This window comes from Mastacembelus armatus, chromosome 2 (assembly GCF_900324485.2).
Source record: "Mastacembelus armatus chromosome 2, fMasArm1.2, whole genome shotgun sequence".
Classification (NCBI taxonomy): Eukaryota; Metazoa; Chordata; class Actinopteri; order Synbranchiformes; family Mastacembelidae; genus Mastacembelus; species Mastacembelus armatus.
In genome coordinates this window covers 5,553,865-5,574,560 of record NC_046634.1, presented here as the reverse complement: position 1 = coordinate 5,574,560, position 20,696 = coordinate 5,553,865, and the positions used below count along the sequence as shown (strand labels likewise).

The following is a 20,696-nucleotide window of genomic DNA, read 5'->3' as shown; positions in this document are numbered from 1 at the left end:
ATTTCTCAAAATACCAAATGTTTGTCAAACAGCAGTACACAGCTTCAAATCAGCACACAGTGGACTGCATCATCAAAGTCTTCCTGAAACAAAGCTGTAGTGAATCAAAGAGTGCCTGTGTTCTTGTCTAATTTTGCAAACACAGAGGCTGTAGAATATCTCTGCTCACTGATTTTTTTGTCCTGGTTGTGATTGGCAGCAAATAAAATGGCCACTCTTCTGTCTTCCATGCTGTTTCATCGCAATCATCAAATCTGTGTCCCAGACAACAAAGGAGAATTTAGCTTGTGTTTCAAGTTTTTGAGTGACAGCTACCTATCCATTCCCAGTGCATTTGCTGTTTCTTGTGTAAGTTTTCACTTCATTTTGGTCTGAGCAGATGTGCTGCTAACTCACTTTTTTACACTTCAGTTTTAGTTCTAGCACCATCATAACATTTTAATGTGTCCAGTTCTTTGATTTATAACCAAGTGACTGTAGAACTAAGGACACAGCTGGATGTTTACTACTACTTTCTAGTGCACTAAAATACTAACCGGGTGAACGTGTGTAGTAAACAGTGCACCTACTAAACATTAACAGTCATGCATGCATTATTATTGTGTGCATGTTAACATGCCTACATTTAGCTGGAATCAATGTAGCACCCTAGTAAAGCATCACAGTGCTACTAGCATGGCTCTAAGTCTCCACATAGAAAGGCCCCAGATTGACCAGGGTTAGAAAACTGTACGCGACAGACCTAAGAAATTCTACACCGTGCCACCCTCTTAATTCTTCTGGTACTTCAGGACAAAGGTTTATACAGGAAATTTGCCACATAAAGGCCACCCCAACCTTTAAATCTGTACCATCAACACCAGCACACTACCTTAAAAGGCATTAATTAACATTAAAACTGTCAAGTTACCTGATACAACCTGAATACAAAGATGTAAGCAAACCTCTCACCCTAAACCCTTAAAACAGTCAGCAGTTTTTTTTTTCTTTTTGATGCTTGGATGTGCAATAAATAGCATCTCTGAATGCACAGAGAATAAAAGATGTTCAATCTCCATGATTTTGATCTCACAGAGAGGCTGACGTTTCGGGATGTTCAGTCACCACAGGAGTTTCGCCATGGTGAGACGGCAGAGGTGGTCTGTGATGTCATTAGTTCACCAGTGCCTGTGGTAGTTTGGTACTACCAGGACAAAGAAATTACTGAGGAGCACCACAGTAAGTTTTCATAATCTTCTTTCACATTACTGTTCTGTTTTGTACCATATATCACCACATTGACACACTCCAAATGAAGCTAATTAGATTACTAAAAAAACTGCACATTTTATTTGCTTATTTAGATATCAAGAAGAACCAATGATTTTATAGTAAGTTTTTACAGACTATAATAGTGACTTTTGTCTGCATAGAATTTTCAAACTGTGTATCTGATCTTGACAATTCCAGTAGTACATTATGATGGTAATAAAAGTTGCAAGTAATCTCGAAAGGATTACAATTTGAATATCAAACTGCCAAATGCGCTTGATTATTGAGAGTAGAAATTCTTATAAGGCCTGATGTGCCCAATCCTTTCTTATTGAAAAGATGCGCTAATGTGCCAAAAATACTGTTCTCTAGGAAATGCTATTTCCTTCTTTTGTGTGGATTCACAATAAGACTAGGATATCAAATTCTATGAATAGAAACCCCAATCAGCCCTGGAGGAGGCGTATAACTTGGACAGAAACCATGCTAACAAGCAACTGAGAGGATGGATTATAGAGCAGTTGGATGGTGACATTCAAAGATGCTGCTTCCTATGAGATGAAGTGCAATCCAGTACCCTGCAACATTTGGGCAAAAGCCAGTACTGATAACTCAGCCAACAAAAACTCACACACATATTGTCAATCATCTTCTGTTCTATTTGATCTAAAATGTAAAACATTTATAAATCTCTTCTCTGTAATTGCACCCTTTTCAATTGCTTTAATGATGTTAAATATCAGGAGGGTGGGCTACTTAATTTACAAAAAAAAAGACAGACTGAGGTAGAAAAGCACTCAGAGGACAAATTTAGTTTAGATATTCTTTCCTAATAGAAGGCAGGTGCAATAGAAAGAATTAGTAGACGAAGATTCATTATTTTCTCTCCTCCCCCTCCATGATTTACAACACTCAACCACTTCCTCATCCTCCTTCCAGAAAAAATGCATGCCTGAACACTGATTGGAAAAAGTGACCCCTTGAATCTGTCATGCTTTTTAATTGAAATTCATATCTACAGTAGGACATTAATGAAACATGGAGAAGAGTTTTTTTTTAATCATTTCATTCTAATTACATTGCATAGTTATAAATATCTTTGCTTGAGAGAAATGAGATAGAGGCCTCATCACTCCTGGACAATCTCACAGTGGCCACAATAGGAGAGAGTGGAGACCATTTGAAACTGTAATTGCTTGAGTGTTTATCTATGTGGACTTTATCAGGTAAATGTGCTGAAGTGAAGATTGACAGTCTACCTGCAGAAGAGTGGAGATGGCAATTTTCTCCTGCTGTTTTCCTAACTTTCTTATCTTGCTTCTCTCTCTATCATACACTGTTGTTCTATTGTCATTTCTTCTCTCTACTCTCTGCCGGTCTTTGTCTGGCGTTCTCTCTTTGATCCTCTTTGCCTGTTCTCTGAAGGCAGGTTCCAGGTGCTGGCAAACAACAACCTACAGATTCATCAGGTGACCAAGGCTGACGAGGGCGTGTACCGCTGTGAAGCCAGCGTAGAGGCCCGGGGTGAAATCGATTTTGTGGACATCGCTGTGGTGGTCAATGGTCAGTTACATTTTGAGTCATTACTGATTTGTGACAGTCAAAAATACACTTCAGTTATTTTATTCTATCTCAGTGATGAGAGTTTCTCAAAACTGCTAAATTCAAACAGGATTACTGATGAAAATATCTAACTGTGCTAAACTCAAATCTGATCTTCAAAAGTTAAAGGTGAGATTAACAGATGTTGCATTCTTGCATAATCACATTCATTTTCATATGGGAGTCTGCTTTTTCTGAAGCCTGAAAATGTGCAGAAATTAAGTTGCAAAATGTCCTCAATAGCATAAAATTGCATAGAACGTGGAACAGCTGTGGGATATTTTTTTCTAGTTGGTGAATGACATAGTTCAGTAAACAATTTTGTTTCCAAGTCACAATCAGCTTACGTATTGAATATCAACCAGAATTTCCCAATACAGCTGAGAACATAGCTTTAAAGGAAGATATGCACAAATCACACATCGCTAACAGCATCCATTTAGAATCCAAGCAGACATATGCTTTTCTTTACACAGCAGATTAGGGATTTGGTTTCTTCTCCATACATTCATTTTGTTGTTGGCATTCCTAAATTAATACTGCTTTTTCTTTTTATTGTGGATCTTGCAAGGCATTCAAATGTGTACATACGTAAGGTTAGAACTGAGCAAGACTGGTTCAGTCTCATTGTACTGCTTTGTCTGTCCTGAGTGTCTACAGAGGGGAACAGAAGTAACTCAAGAGGACATTCACACAAAACTCTGATTATTTAGCAATAATTTGTTAACTTTAAAATATATATATATTTTTGGTAGAATTTATTAGATTTGACAAACATATAAAGTATAATAGCCTCACATTGTTGTTACTTGTTGTTAGAGAAGTATCATTGAGCCTGTTACTAGAAAACATGAAGTAACATGAAGTTTTGTGAAGAATGTCAGCTTGGACAGATTCAGCTCCACATACTCACATACAATAAATTCAACACTGGCACAGTCAGAGCAGGTCTGCACTTTCTGCTACCATTGGCCTGATGTTTTTTTTTTTTTAATTCTCTGTATCTTTTCATATGAATTATCAAAATTTTCAATTAGAGATGGCTTTGGGATCTGTGGCCCAAAATCAAAGGATGTAATTTTAATTTTCTCATTTGTCCTCATTTACAGCAAGTCACCTGAGACTGCTGAAGTGATTGAAATGTGATTTCACTATGGCCACGAGCATCTTGTAATGGTTGAACAGTTGCAATATTGTCTCTGCTTATGTAATTCTCTCCCACCTAATGTAGTAGCAGAGCAGCCCTCCACCCAAAAACTATGAATTGCATTCAATTTAGCACACCACTTACTTCACTTCTGAGGAATATCCAATAAGCCTGCTCAATGAGGCACGACCTATTATTGCAGCTACACGACACTTACCATGTGGTGCTGAGACAGGACAGGCTGCAGAATACTTTACAGAGCGTCGTGTGAAGAGCACAGTCTCAGAGGCAGTGGCACCCAGAGGGTGAACTTTGCCTTAAAGACACACATTCTGTTCATCCCCAAAGACTAATGTAAATGACAATTTTCACATTTTCTTTTATGATATTCAGTTAAAATTTGAACTAAATTTACACTTCCTTCAAATTTATACTTCCTTCAAATGCTTAAAATCAACAGTTGAATGAGTTTTTTCTTTGGAGTAGTTTAATCGTCTTTTTGACAGCCAGATTTGGAGTTTGTTGTTGTGAGAAGTGACGTCAGTCAGTTGCCCAGAGACCTTTAGTTAAACCTCTGTCATAGAAAAGAGTACAGAGACCTGATCCATAAGGTGACAGACAGTCGAAGGACAGTTAATGTTTTTTTTTTTCCTGGGGCAGGCTAATTTGAACTGTGAGAATATGTTTTGTCATCCACTCAGCTCTTTGTGGTTCTGCTCAGAGACAAACACCTGCCTCTTTACACATTTTTTTTCAATATGTGAACTGCAAATTGTCAGAGGACAATGTTGTGGATGTGCAAAGTGGCTCCACTGTCACCAGATCAGATCCTCAAGCCACATATTTGCTTGTCATGCAAATGTCCACACAGATTTCAAGGAGCTGTTTTCAGTGCAGCGAAGCCTGTGATATTTGTGAAAGTTGCACCTACAGTATGCCCTACTCTATAGACTCAGCCATTTGTATAAACAAATGTTGTGAACATTTCCATTTTCTGCCATAAGGCTACAGCAGAGGTGTAAATCTCTTCTTGATCTGAAAAACATTTTTTCCAAGCATAGAAACAGGAAAAATGTTAAATCTTGTTCACTCTCTAGACCAATGACTTTTTATTTAGGAGGCATGTCACTTCCAGAATTCAGCAGGATTATTTGTGTTCTATGGGGTGTAATTGTGATGCCAAGAAGAATCATCTTAGTAGGATTTCCTAAGTAATAGACAACCATAGGGACTACTGACTAACAGAGAATATGCTGTATTGACAGCAACTTGGACTGGTCGAACAGCACAGAGGCCCTGAACATAAGGAGATAGAGATAGAGATAGAGATAGAGATAGAGATAGAGATAGAGTAGATTGCTAGGGGGGCCTAGGTGTGTCAGTGGATGTAACAGACTAACCTACATGTTTTATATAAGAGCTGAGGACAATGAAGTATTCTCTGTTGTAATGCCTGGGCATATGACAGTGAGGTAAAATAAACAAACTCAAAAAATCCTGACGAAACTTCCAGACCTCTGGTCCACTCAGGATGGGTCTCCAACCCTGGAGACTTCCACTTACTGCTGATTGCCTGGACCATGTGTGGTCAGCCAATCAGAAATTAAAAGGGCTGGGATAGTTGGAAAACAATTGGTAGATCTGGAAGACCAAGGCTGATGACCCCTGTTTTAGAATAAAGCAGTGGGTATCTGTAATCTGTCATTTCAGAGCTCTGAGAGTTATGAGCTGTCCCCTGAAATATGATTGTCCTGTTTAAACGTCTAATAGTTTTATTTAGATGTGTTCAGAGGTACATCCATAGACAATGTTCTGAAAAGGTGATGGTAGTGTTACATGCTCCACATTACTAGGTTTAAAGAATGATCATAGTTTGGGATATTTCTCCTTTGCTCCTGTGATTATTACAACAGCCTCTAGACAACTTTGGAGCAGTTGCCTAAAAAAACTAGTTATGTTGTTCCACTTGGGAGGGCAGTTTTTATTAAACCCATGCATTGTTGGCCTTATTCAGAGTGCTGCCCAACACTCCCTTCTGTTTTCTTTTCAATTTATTAAACATTTTATTTATCTAGCAGACACAAAGCTCTTATGGTAACATATAGATGATGCCAGCAAGTATTTTATTTCTCAGGTGAACCTCAGGGCACTTAGCCAACTTTGTCTTCATTAGCAGAAGAGTCTTGTTCAGTGGTGCTGTCAAGTAAAGGAAGACAATCCAAAAAGGTTTTTAGCTTTGGTGTAAAACAACAAACATTTCAGTTCAGTTATTTTTCAGTGATTTTGTAGTAGCATGTTTGAAAACTGACAATAGCTTTGATTAATTCATTATTTAATTTTATTTTATGAATTCATGTATTTATCAAAGTGAAATGCTGTCTCCTGAATCAGGTTTTTTTTTTTTTTTAAATCAAACTGTTTTTCAAAATCCTTGCATATGAAGTGAAGAGCCAGCTACCAGCTGAGGTGACTAAAGGCAGCAGTGTCATTATGGTTAATTTTTCTTATGAACTACAATTGAACTTGACCACCATCTCTGAGTTTGTTGTTCTAGGTTATATTCAACTTGTAGCATCAATATGATATGCTGTTCTTTTGACACAACGTGTCAGAAGAATTGTCAGTTCAACTATTTCTGCAGCATGTTAACAGACATAGCTTTAGCCAGTCATGCAGAACAACATTTTGTCTGAAAGCTGGGTTGAAATAGCTTACTGTATACTTTTTCCTCTATGTGAAGTCATAAATATTCATGGCTCTGTTGATAAAAGAGTGGTTTCTTACCCATACGCATGTAGTGAATGAAGCTTGCCTGACCCACTGCAACTCCCAGCCTCTAGTGTCTCATCAAAGCGGTCTGTGGGTCAGGATGATGGCATACCAAGGAAGAGGGTCACCCACTGAATAACTAATCAACCTTAAACCAAAACTAGAAGGATGCAGAACATTTCAGCAACTGAAATGTTAGCACAGAGGAGTTATGTAAGCTTTTCTTCTGCAGTATGTAAACACATTGTGGAGGGACACGGTAAACAAAGGATGTGTAGAGAATTTGAAATGATCTATTATAGTGCTGTAACTGTAATGAAATAGTTGGCATAATTAGGCAATTTGCAAACTATGGTTTTTGCATGCTGTCCTTAGGCCAGTGAAAATAAACAATAAACAATGTAAAGGGAAATATCAAGAGTTCCCTATGCTCTCGCTCTGTGACACATTTGAATTTATCATAGATATATTTGTCCTTCCTGTCATGACATGCTGTAATTTTTTATCTCTGAGGGCAATCCCATGAAATAACAGATATTTAAGTTGAACAAACAAATTCTTTTTCCCTGAGGAATGGCTATATTAGATAGAGACATAAATATCAGAATAGCAAACACAGATCCAATAAATTTGACCAAACTGGCATGCGAGCTTGCTTAATATAATAAAAATAAAAATAGTTCAACATTGTTTATTTGTTTCCTTTCCAGTAGTTACATTAGAAGATCAATACTAATCTTAAGTATACTGCAAAACTACAGCAGCAGCTGTTCAAGTGATGGCTTCAAGCTTTAGTTGCTTGTAAGATTGTTGAATAGGTCCCCTACTGCCACAGCTTTCCACTTTTGATTTAGGGGCTGCTTTGTCCCTCTGTAGCTTTTAGAAACTGACAATCCACCCTTCACCTCCACTTTGTGCCATGACTGGCCAGCTCTGTAGAGGTAATACTGTACAGGAGCCAGGGCTTCAACTTCCCTGTCAAGCTCTATTTTTTCATGATTGATAGAACTGTTTCTGTGATTTTCCATTTAAATACACAAGTGCAATGCAATAAAAGCATTTCTGGTAACAATCCAAAAATTTGTATGATGGCAGGGTTGTCAGTTGTGTTCATGTAGCCATTCAAAACAGGTACAAACACATTTAATTTCCAGTATGATTGAACAACATGGCAACAAAATAGTACCTGCCATCACCTCTAAAATTCAACACACATATTTAATTGTTTGATATGTACAAAGGCTAAAATGTAAAGAGCATTAAGTGCCAGACTTCTACTTGGCTTGGATTGGTTAAAAACCAACTAGTGGAGACCAACAAATAGTTCAGTATGGAGAAAAAAAGCCAACAGATGAAAAGAAAAGATTTTTTATACAACTAAAATAACAAGGTATAACATGTTGGCTGTTGGCTCCAGAAAGGAAACAAAATGCCAAAGTATTCCTTTAATATTCCTATTCCTATTGACTTGATAATTAAACAGCCTATAGGATTATAACTGTACTCTAACCATGCTGTATCATTGGTGTCAGGTTTGGTAAAAAAGGAACCAAGGACCCAATTGCAGGTAACCACCCGGTAAGGTCTTTATTGAGCCGTTGATTATCGAGCTTCCGAAGGGAAGACAGGGGACCGGTTCAGGCGTTGGCTTCTGCGGCGGAGAGAGACTCCGGGTCGGGGAACTGAGATGGCGAGCCGGCAGGGTCGCAGGGCGAGGAAGTGGCCGGGTAGGTGACGGGACGAAAGCTGGCAGCCTGAGGACAAGAAAAGGTAAGTTAGGATCAGGTTAGTCAGCGGTTTAAGAAGCCGGACTGTACGTGACTACCAGGGGAGGTAGACGGACGAACTGGCGATGAGACCGAAGAGGATCAGGGCTTTTATGGCAGAGTGGACTGATTGATAATCGTGCTGCTCGGCCTCCCGCACCTGGGACCAATTACCTGGGAGTAGAGGGATAGCAGTAGAGCAGGGAGGAGAGAGAGAGATGAGGGAGGGACAAAGGAGAAGGCGGCAGGGTCCCTGCCGCCTCATGACAGGACCCCCCCCCCACGGGGCGCCACCTGGCGTCCCCGAGGCTTGCCTGGATGGCGACGGTGGAATGCCCGCACCAGGTCTGGATCCAGGATGGCGGAACGAGCCACCCAGGAACGTTCCTCCGGACCGTATCCCTCCCAGTCCACCAGGTACTGGAGTCCCCGACCCCGGCGACGAACGTCCAACAGCCGACGAACAGTGTAGGCAGGGGCATCGTCGATGAGGCGGGGGGGCGGAGGAGCGGTGGCCGGAGTCTGGAGGGCGCTGGAGGAGACAGGTTTTAGCTGGGAAACATGGAAGACAGGGTGTATCTTCATTGTGGAAGGTAGGGCCAACCGGACCGCGACGGGGTTGACCAGACGGGCAATCCGGAACGGGCCGATGAACCGTGGGGACAGCTTCTTGGCATCTGAGCGTAGCGGGATATTCTTGGTGGCCAACCATACTGACTGCCCGACTTGATACGCCGGGGCGGAGGCTCTACGTCGGTCCGCCTGCCGTTTGTTTTGTGCCGAGGAGCGCCGTAGCGCTGCCTGGGTCCGGGTCCAGGCGCGCTTACAGCGCCGAAGATGGTGTGTGACTGACGGCACCGACAGTTCTGCCTCCTGGGAAGGAAAAAGGGGCGGCAGATAACCCAGGGAGGCCTCGAAGGGGGTCATCCCGAGGGCCGACGACCACAGTGAGTTGTGTGCGTATTCGACCCAGGGTAGTGATGATGACCAGGAGGCGGGGTCTTCTGCTGTCAGGCAGCGCAGGGCTGCCTCCAGCTCTTGGTTCACTCGTTCGCACTGGCCGTTGGTTTGAGGATGGAATCCTGAGGACAGGCTAACGGATGCTCCCAGGGCCTTACAAAAGGCAGTCCAGACCCGGGAGGTGAATTGGGGACCTCGGTCGGAAACAATGTCCTGGGGGATTCCGTGCAGGCGGAAGACGTGCTCAGTCAGGAGCCGGGCAGTCTCTAGAGCTGTGGGCAGTTTGGGGAGAGGGACAAAATGCACAGCCTTGGAGAAGCGGTCAGTGATAGTAAAGATTACTGTGTTACCTTCCGAAGGGGGGAGCCCCGTGACGAAATCCACAGCGATGTGGGACCAGGGCCGGGACGGGATAGGCAGTGGCAACAGCAGTCCGGCAGTTCTTAGATGGGAGGTCTTTCCCCGGGCACAGATGCAACAGGCCGCCACAAACTCCCGGATGTCGGAGTCCATAGCGGGCCACCAGAAACGCCGCCGCAGGAGATTGCGGGTCCGAGTGACCCCCGGATGGCAGGCGACCCGGGAGGCGTGGGCCCATTGCAGTACCTGTGGACGTACAGCTGAGGGGACAAACAAACAGTTCGGGGGACCCCCTCCCGGGTCCGGTTCCTGGCCTTGTGCCTCCTTAACCTGGGTCTCGATGTCCCAGGTGAGGGCGCCGATAACCCTCTGGGCTGGCAGAATCGTTTCGGCAGGAGCCTCCCTGGGGAGCTGGGAAAACTGCCGTGAGAGGGCGTCCGGCTTCTGATTGCGGGAACCTGGACGAAAGGTGACAGTGAAGTTAAAACGGCTAAAAAGCAGGGTCCACCGAGCCTGACGGGAATTAAGTCTCTTGGCCGACCGTAGATATTCCAGGTTCTTATGATCGGTCCAGACTAAAAACGGCTGCTCTGCTCCCTCTAACCAGTGTCTCCACTCTTCTAAAGCTAGCTTTATTGCCAGCAGCTCTCGGTCCCCCACGTCGTAATTTTGCTCAGCAGGGGACAAGCGTTTAGAAAAGAAGGCGCAGGGGTGCAGTTTTTGGTCTTCCTCGGACCGCTGTGAAAGAACCGCCCCGACGCCCACATCGGAGGCGTCCACCTCAACGATGAACTGACGTTGGGGATTAGGTTGGATTAGAATAGGGGCGGTCGTGAAGCGACACTTCAGGGACTGAAATGCCGTTTCGGCCTGGGGATTCCAACGGAAGGGTGTTTTGGTGGAAGTGAGGAGAGTCAGGGGCTGTGCCAGGGTGCTATAGTTTCTGATGAACCGGCGATAAAAATTGGCAAAGCCAAGGAACCGTTGTAATTCTCGCCGGCTTCCGGGTCGCGGCCAGTCCACCACCGCCTTGATCTTTTTGGGGTCTGGACGGAGCTTACCCGCTTCGATGATATAGCCGAGGAATGCAACCTCCGAACAGTGGAAGCTGCATTTCTCAGCCTTAACGAATAGGCGGTTCTCGAGGAGGCGCAGGAGGACCTCGCGTACGTGGTGCTGGTGCTCTGCTTGGGACCGGGAAAAAATTAAGATATCATCTAAGTACACGAAAACAAAACGGTTCAAGAAGTCCCTGAGCACGTCGTTAATGAAGGCCTGAAAAACGGCTGGGGCATTAGTCAACCCAAAGGGCATGACGAGATACTCGAAATGCCCAAGGGGTGTTTTAAAAGCCGTCTTCCATTCGTCCCCCTCCCGCACCCGGATCAGGTGGTAGGCACTCCGCAGGTCTAATTTGGTAAAGACCACCGCCCCCTGCAGGATCTCAAAGGCAGAGGTAAGCAGTGGTAACGGATAACGATTCTTTACCGTAATGTCATTTACCTTACGGAAGTCAATGCACGGGCGGAGAGACCCATCCCCCTTCCCTACGAAGAAGAACCCTGATCCGAGTGGGGAGGAGGACGGCCGAATAAGGCCGGACGCTAGGGACTCCTTAATGTAGCTCTCCATCGACTCCCTCTCGGGGCGAGACAGGCTATAGAGCCGGCTAGAAGGCAATGATGACCCCGGGAGGAAGTCGATGGCGCAATCATATGGGCGATGGGGAGGAAGAGAAACGGCCCGGTCTTTACTAAAAACCTCTGCGAGGTCGTGATACAGCTCAGGGACACCGGCGAGGTCCGGGGAAGGCTCGGAAATAGGCTTACTCGACTTAGCTGGGGGCTGAGCGGAACGCAGGCAAGTGGCGTGGCAAAGCGTGCTCCACCCCGTCACTTTATGTTGCTGCCAATCGATGTGGGGGTTGTGTAGAGTCAGCCATGGGCGACCGAGGACTAGTGGGGAAATTGGGGAGGAGATTAACTTAAATTGAATCTCCTCTCGGTGATTACCCGAGAGGAGTAAGGAGAGAGGCGCGGTGGAGTGTGTTATGTGGGCTAGAAGTCGCCCATCCAGCGCCTCGACCCGGAGTGAATCCGCGAGGGGCTGCGGAGTCACCCCGAGCTGCTGGGCTAGGTTCGAGTCTAGGAAATTATCATCGGCCCCGGAGTCAATCAGGGCCGAGAGAGAGTGTGATTGGGTTCCAATAGAAATAATAGCTGGTAAAAACCAGCGAGTGTTCTGGCCGGGTTTCCGAAAGGGGCTCGCCAGTACCCCCACCTTTACTGGCGAGCCTACTCTTTTGGGCGGTCCGGGCGGCTGGGACAGGTGGCGATGAGATGTCCCTTAGCTCCGCAGTATAGGCAGCTCCCCTGACGGAGGCGCCGCTGGCGTTCGGCGGGGGTAAGCCTGGCGCGACCCAGTTGCATAGGCTCCTCATGTTCCAGGAGACTGCGGTTCAGGGCGGGCATGGTAACTGTGGTGACTGTGGGCACGTCCGTGCGTCCCCGTCTAGTTGCCAATTCCGCCTCTCTCTCACTTCGCCGTTCCCGTAGCTGGTTGTCGAGGGAGACTGTGAGAGAGACAAGAGCATTGAGCGAGGTTTCCTCGCTTCGTCCCACCAGCAGGTCCTTTATTTCGCTACTTAGCCCTCGCATAAATATTCCTCTTAGTTCTTTGTCCCCCCAGTTAATAGCTGTAGCCAGAGTGTTAAACTCGATTGCATACTCTACTACCCGTCGGTCTCCCTGACGGAGAGCAAGCAACCTTTGGGCTGTGATACCGACATGATCGGCATAATTAAAAGTGTGTCGAAAAGAAGATAAAAAATGTTCAAAAGTCTGTGTTTCTATGGGACGGGCAGTGAACTCTGCCTCCGCCCAAGTCAAGGCCTCGTCCCTTAACAATCCAGAAAAAAAAAGTAACTTAGATAAGTCGGTGGAAAAACTAGAGGGACGAGCCTTAAACACGTTCGTGCATTGGAATATGAAAGACCGGCACTTATCTGGCTCCCCGGAATAGGGGGAGGGGTCCGGGACCGGCGTGTCCCGGAGACACTCAGGAGGAGGCGAGGCGCTGGCTCCGGGGGGGGGTGCTGGAGAGCGGAGTTCCGGCTGGAGATTTGGAGGGGTCAATTGAGCGGAGCGAATGCGCATCTGGTCCGTCAGCTGCGCGACCTGCTGCAGGAGTTGGTGGTTGGTGTCCATGAGGGCCCGCAGCATCCGGTCGTGTTCCCCCAGAAGACGGCCCTGACTGTGAAGGGCCAGCTGCAAATCCGTGGCCGAGGGAAGGGCACCTGGCGCGGTATCCGCTGGGTCCATACTGGCCAGTTCGTTCTGTCAGGTTTGGTAAAAAAGGAACCAAGGACCCAATTGCAGGTAACCACCCGGTAAGGTCTTTATTGAGCCGTTGATTATCGAGCTTCCGAAGGGAAGACAGGGGACCGGTTCAGGCGTTGGCTTCTGCGGCGGAGAGAGACTCCGGGTCGGGGAACTGAGATGGCGAGCCGGCAGGGTCGCAGGGCGAGGAAGTGGCCGGGTAGGTGACGGGACGAAAGCTGGCAGCCTGAGGACAAGAAAAGGTAAGTTAGGATCAGGTTAGTCAGCGGTTTAAGAAGCCGGACTGTACGTGACTACCAGGGGAGGTAGACGGACGAACTGGCGATGAGACCGAAGAGGATCAGGGCTTTTATGGCAGAGTGGACTGATTGATAATCGTGCTGCTCGGCCTCCCGCACCTGGGACCAATTACCTGGGAGTAGAGGGATAGCAGTAGAGCAGGGAGGAGAGAGAGAGATGAGGGAGGGACAAAGGAGAAGGCGGCAGGGTCCCTGCCGCCTCATGACAATTGGGGTAGCATCTGCCAGCTTTTTTACTTTGCTCCCTTCAGTAGAATCTAACTTTTCCTTTTATCAGTGTCTAAGATCTCTCTCCTCTCTATTATGATGGAGCAGTAACCACTGTAGTCACAGTGTTTCTATAGCAACTGAAAATGGAAATAACTTCCTGATTTCCCCCTGTATTCTTCCCCGACACATCCACTTAATTGTTGGTTTAGCCACGCGCACACTAGACCCACAATTTTCCCTTTTCAGCTGTCAGTGGAAACTACCAGCTGTGTCCTTCAAGATTTTTAAAATTATTTTGCCGTGACATCAATCATAACCATTGGGTGTTCAAAAGGAGAATACAAATACAGTGTGCTCTAGTTCTCTGTTTCATTAGGTTGCCAATTATAAATCAGAGCTAGTTTGATTCCAGCTCGTGTGCTAATCTAGAAGGCAAACAAACACTTCTAAGTACTTGAGCAAAGGTCTTGTCCTAGAACATTCACTTGTTGAATTTCTAGTAGGTGTAATATGTTTGACATTTACCACAAACATTTCACGACTTGTAAACATAGATGATCCTCATTTCATTGGATCCCATTGATGCTCAACAGGAAAGTCCTCTATCTCCTATTGAAATTTGTTTGCAGTGTTATAACATCCTCTGTAAACCTCACATTATCTCCACCAAGCCTCTGAAGTATCAAGGATATGACTAATACATGAAGAATTCATAACACTTGCCAGATTCTTTTTGGAGGCTTAAACCCTGTTGCTGATTTGGTCTTTTGAAGTCTTTCTGCTTAGCAGTGTGTCTCATTAACAGGACTGTTTCAACAAGGCTCACAGATGTGGGAGTATTGCATATGAAGAGAGGAACACTGGGAAATGGAGATCAATTGGCGTGCAAATCAGTGGTTATCATTTCAGGCAGATGCTTGCTTGTCTCATTCGCTGAGTCAGTATTATTGGAAAGGACTTTTTAATAGCAATAATGTTTTCTGCATCTCTACGTCTGTGTCATTCAGACCTAGGAGTCCCATTGTTTGTTGAATTTTCTAACATAAATAGAATTCATTCTTTTTTTTTTCTAGCATATGGCGATAACTAAATGGCAGACACCATAAGACAGCAAATGGTTCAGACAGTGTAGAGTTCAGTTGTGCTCTGAAGAATTATTCCCTTGTACAATAATACACACTGGTGTCATTAGTGTAATTAATATTTTAAGAAAGACTGCAGTACACGGCCGTGATGGTTCATTAGGTGTCTCTGTTGAAGCTTTGTTTTGATTAGAATTCCCTATTCATTATCTGAAGTATGTAAAATGTACTTTTTCAACCAGCTTCACCACTAAATCAAACCAGAACTTTAATGAGACTTTTCACCATAAAATTATGCTAATTATTTTTCATCTTTTACCAAATAGGAAGATGTTTGTTTGTAAATTTATCTGGAATGTCTTTCAGACGACATCACATGAAGGACATATTCATTTCATTAGGAAGGCAAAAATGAGGTCTACAGTTTTGAAGTATAAAACATTTTTGTCTTCCTGCAAATTGGTTCCTTTAATGTCATTTCTGATCAGAGAAAAACAAATGGTGGTGAAATAATGTCACTATGCAGCTGCCAGTTGCAATAACACATATTTAACACAAATGCTAACATCTGTACTTTATGTTTGCATTTATGGGGAAAGAATAACCAGCTTTTTAAAAACAAGATCATATCTTTAGAATGATTTCACTTTGTGAGGGTTGTGTTGATGTTATCTTGATTTCCTATTGACCCTCATTGTAGACAGATTAAATAGCTGCATTGTAAATGAAACTAATACCAAAATACTAAAATAGACAGGGTTAAAATGTTGAGCCATTGTGTGCAAACAGAAAGTGAGGGAACAGTGTAACTCGGGAGAAATGGAGTGGGTGCTTAAAGAAAGATCTCAGAACACTGATAAGATTTTAAGATACAATACAGTACATGGCGTATGAACCCTACTTATTTTTCCTTTACTGAGAGAAGGGATCCCCTGTAGCTTTTGGCTACAAGCTTTCAGTACAGACTGCATTTATACCTGGCCACAGAGAGGCTCCACATGTGGTGTGTTTGACCCAATAGCATTCAACTAGCAATGTATTCATATATTCATGTTGACATAGTTAATTATCCATAAAATATATTCAGATACAAAACTTTTCAAGACTTGTTTTAATGCAGATTTGCCAAAAACCAGATTCCTTGTCTGATCATTTTATGCACTCGCCATATCAGACAATTTATATTAATATCATGATATAAAATGATATTTACATGTGACCAACTCCTACATTAGAAATGTAGTTCAGCATAAGCATTGGACCAAGTCTTTTTAAAAATTAGTTCCATGTTCAGGCTCAGGTTTTCAAATGGTATTCTTATTTATAGGTAGAGGTACCGCAAACATTCGGGTTTGAACGAACAGAGACGTCTGATAAACATGCTACTGTAGTGGCATAAAGCTGTCATTCTCTTGTCACATCACAGGCAACCAGAGAAAAGACCAGGCTGACTCTGCCTGTGCTCTACTTTTATTGAATGACAAGATGACAGTGCACAGCTGATTGGATGGCAGCGACACACTCCGTGTCCCTGCCAACACTCAACATTTAGTGTTGATAAAGTCATCAAGGCTTCTGCTGCATCAGCACAGCTGTTTGTAGGCAATTAGCAACAAAATAGGTGAATATGTACAGAAATAAATGATGTAAGCTTCCTTCCGCAGTATAAAAACATGCAAGTTGGATTAATTGGTGACAGTACACTGCCTGTAGATGAGAATGAGTATGAGTGTGACTGAGTTGTCCTTCACTCTGTGACAACCCTGTGACAAAGTGGCAATCTCTCCAGAGTGTACCCTGGCTCTCACCCAGTGTCAGCTGGGATTGGCTCTAACCCGACCCCTCAACCGTGAAATCACAGTGATGAATCGCTTCTGAATTTGACTCTGCAAAAATTGCCCAAACAAGACAAACAATAGCTGGAGTTGGTGCACTTGACAGTAGTTGAATAATTTCTTCCCAATAGAAAAGTGCTGTTTTTATAGTTAGTACAGTTGTATTTGATGTTGGAACACATTCTCTGTGCTGCCATTGTTCATATGGATTTAGCTGGGCATTTCTGAATCAGTCAGTAGCATTATGGGTTCACAACAGTGTGTTTAACTCCTTTGTGTTTTTACTAAAGCTGGGTCAAAATGCTACTTACAATCCCCATGGGATTAGCAACAGAAGTAGCATTTTCAGTGAATGTTTTCAGGCCAGTCACAGTGCCAATTTATTTCATTTTAAAATGTAAGCCTTCACCATGTGGTTTCATGAAGATTCACATTTGTTTTACAATATGTTCAGGTTGTAGCTTTAATGTGGACTAATCTTTTAAACTCTAAGGGTCTATTGACAGCTTTCCTGTCTAACTGTTATTTTTTTGCTTTTTTTTTTTTTTTTTTGCCTTCAGTCCCACCGGTGTTGTCGGTGTCTCAGCAGTCCTTCAATGCCACAGCTGACTACCAGGAATCAGTCACCTTTACTTGCATCACCTCTGGATCTCCTGACCCTGTGGTCTCATGGCACAGGTATTGTCTGCTTCTTTCATACTTTGCATTGGTCTCAGACATATTGCTCAGGGAGATATTGGATAAAAACAACATTAGGCTTTGAAAGCTGGAAGTCATCTAGATATCACCGATGTATATGATTAATTTCCAAAATCATGAACATTACTCAGCTGCTTTAATAGTTTCTATTATTCTGAGCAAGCTCTCCACAAGATTTTGAATCCTGGCTGCAGGGATTTGCAGCCACAAGCGCATTAATGAAGTCAGACACTGATGTTGGGCAAAAAGTCTTTCACAGCTTTTTATCCCAAAGGTATTGGGTATCACCATTTTTTCATTCACTTCTGTCTGAACATCGGGTCCTTCCAGAGCTCTTATTAACTACCAACTGGGTTCCAAACTAGCAACTTACTAAATCAGGTTGCACCATATTAATTTCAGTGATTTTGCAGTTGGTGGCTAGGAAGCAGTAGTGTTGTCCAATAAATAGCTAAGTTCAGGACTGTCTCATTCACGGCATAGGTGACAGTCCAGGTAGTAAACTTTGCTTTATTCATTACTGCACATACAGTATATTCTCTCAGTAATACACACAATGAAATATTGTTAGTGTTACCATTAAGATTTCCTTTAAGTTATATTTTCTTGAGAAAAAATGCCAACCTATACATTATACAGTTGTAATGTCCTGATTACAGGTCAAGCAGCTATTTTTTTCACAGTTCTAAATGAGCCATTGATAGTGTATCCTCATACATTGCCTTCAGCCACCTCTCAACAATATCACATGCTGCGTAGAAACAGTAAAATTTGCATCTGGAGAGCATTTGACACCCCTCTATCCACTCTACAACACAACATCAAGTAATTACCTTGCACCCATTCAGCAGGTTATTTGCACCTGAACATCTATTGATTACACTTCACACATTACAGTAAAATTCATATTTTCTGTGTAGTTAGTTAGTTAGTTAGTGCACTTAGTTAGTTTTATGTTGAGTGTTTTTTCTAGTTTTTTTCAATTAATTCATCTTAATGGGCCTTATCAGGGGGTTTTTATATTATTCCCAGTTCAAATCAAATATCGTGTACATAAGTGTTGATGGAAGCATACTGCAGTGTTTTTGGTAATCACTTCCTATCTTGTAGGCACTTATTAACTTCACTGTACTGTAAAAGTCCACTTTTATGGGCCTAATCGTCACACTAAGCAGCACGAAAACTTTTGCTAAAGTTTTTTAGGTTACATTATTGTTGAATTATAAAATCAAGTTGCACTTAGAACTGCATTACCACATGACAATGATGTAACTAAGGAGTGGCTCAGTTGACAAGAGACATTACACATTGTTTTTACTGTGATTTATTACCTACCTCAGGCAGATTTCTGTAAGTTGTTTATTATGCTGTACTGAAATGAATGTAAATCTATGCTGCCTGCAAGGAGCTACAGAAAAACACTTTCAGATTTCCAAACATGCTTGTAAAAAATTTGATTTGTAGAAATTGACCTAAAAACAGACCCTCTAAAACATAGCACCATTATTCTTAATTCAGTTCTCTTCATTCTGTAAAGTCGGTTTTTCAGCTTTGGCAATGACAAAGAAGGAAATGTGGCAGGTAAAATAACATTTGATAATTGCCCTGAATTGAACATAATGACACAAAGCAATGTTTAAATCTGAAGTCAAACACCCACACGTAGCTTTCAGTCTCATATGTTAATTTATTATTTTCTTTTGTTAACTACCATCTAGTTTTTACTGCACACTATAAGAGTTTGATTACTCTGGTGGCTGATTGTCAAAGTTACACATGATGGCCCCTGTCAGATGTATAAGTTTTGTGCCCATTAGGTATGAAGCAGAAGAACAGTCAGAGCTACCTGAGGCAATTCATTTAATAAATATAGATAAATATAACACATAGTGACAATGGCACAATTTTTGCCTACTTTAAATCCAGGTACATAGAAAAAACAATCAGAATTATTATGTGGGATCATTAGCTTCTTTGAATCTCTTTTTGTTCAATTATTGATATTTTCAGCATATTTGTTTTCCTTAAGCAAAGCAATGTCATTACTATGCATAAAATATGTTGTTTTGGGTGCACAAGGCTTAGACTGTACAGAAGTGATGAATGATTGTGAATATTTGCTTCAAAAGGTAAATAAACCGATTTGCATTTAGATATTCATCACAACTGAGAGGTGAAATATTCCAGTATTTAACCTTATGACAGGAATATTGCGCAATATGCTGTGTAGTATGCAGTTAGACTAGTGAGGCGAATGCATCACTTTTGTATTTTATGTGGAATTGTCTCCAAGAGGAATACAGATATAATGAGAATTGAAGTGTCTGTGTAGTTTAAAAGTTGAGCAGAAAAGGCGAGGCACATGCATTACTTTGCAAAGTACAGCTGCACAGCTGGAAATAGCTCCAGTTCTGTGGTCTTCATTTATCTTGCTCTCTAGTTTCCAACCCAAACAGCAGAAATTGTATTTACTCCAGCGTGTGTTACCTTGTCTTTTCAGCAACAGAGCAAAACAGGGAAATGTGATTTTAATGATTTAGCAGCATGCATAATATAAGGCAGTAAATTTCACAATGATAATGAGCTAGAGTTAATGTATTCATTTTTACTTTCATATGAAGCCCATCCATATGACAGCATTGCTGCTAGATAAACATTTCACTCACTTTCTGTTTTTATAGTTTAGTAAGAATCTGATGTTTGGTTGGTGTGGTAATGACAAAAGGCAACTGAAATGAGGAACCTGTTTGTAAAAAATGGCATCTTGATCTTGCTTCCTTGTGTCATTAACATAGTCCGATTTACAATGGAAACAGCTGATTGAAAGATTCAAAAGCTAGATACTCTGATCAGTCTTATGTTCTACGATTGATGCCAAAGTTGTCTGCTGATTGTCACCAAATTTGCAAAAATGGTCTCTCTTTTATCAGTGTCTAATGTCAAACTTCCATTCATTATTTGAATGAAATGTTTTCACAGTAATTATGAAAACAGTGGTAGTTGGAAAACTACTGGAACTGGCAACCATTTACAAACTAACAAGCTAGGAACATGTCAGCACCAATTAGTCGCTTACCAAGCTTCTTCTGTGTTCTCTGTACTGCACCATTTACCTCGACCCTGTTATTTTTGCTCTCTGGGCTATACATATTTTAATTCAGTGAAAAGAAGGAAGGGTGAAAAAGTTCACGAAGCCAGCTAGCTTGCTTATTGTCAATCGACTAGGACAAACTCCCAGTTTACAGTTGACTCAAGCGAGGTATTTGTACTATCCACTTCTATCTCACATTTGTCTACAAAGAATATTTCTTTTTAGTGGAGGAGTTTATATTCCAAAGTTTATATTCAAAGTTTACCAAAAAAGTTTTCATAAAAAAC

The 20,696-nt window shown here is 42.6% G+C and overlaps 1 protein-coding gene across 1 annotated transcript in view; it reads left to right on the top strand.

The window, feature by feature from the left end:
- ncam2 (neural cell adhesion molecule 2) overlaps window positions 1-20,696 on the top strand; it is a 231,239-nt gene that overhangs the window by 162,727 nt on the left and 47,816 nt on the right. Inside the window, exons 4-6 of the mRNA XM_026302298.1 lie at window positions 1,075-1,218; window positions 2,677-2,814; window positions 17,180-17,297. Of these exons, the coding sequence (XP_026158083.1) occupies window positions 1,075-1,218; window positions 2,677-2,814; window positions 17,180-17,297 (400 nt within the window). The remainder of the gene's footprint in view (window positions 1-1,074; window positions 1,219-2,676; window positions 2,815-17,179; window positions 17,298-20,696) is intronic.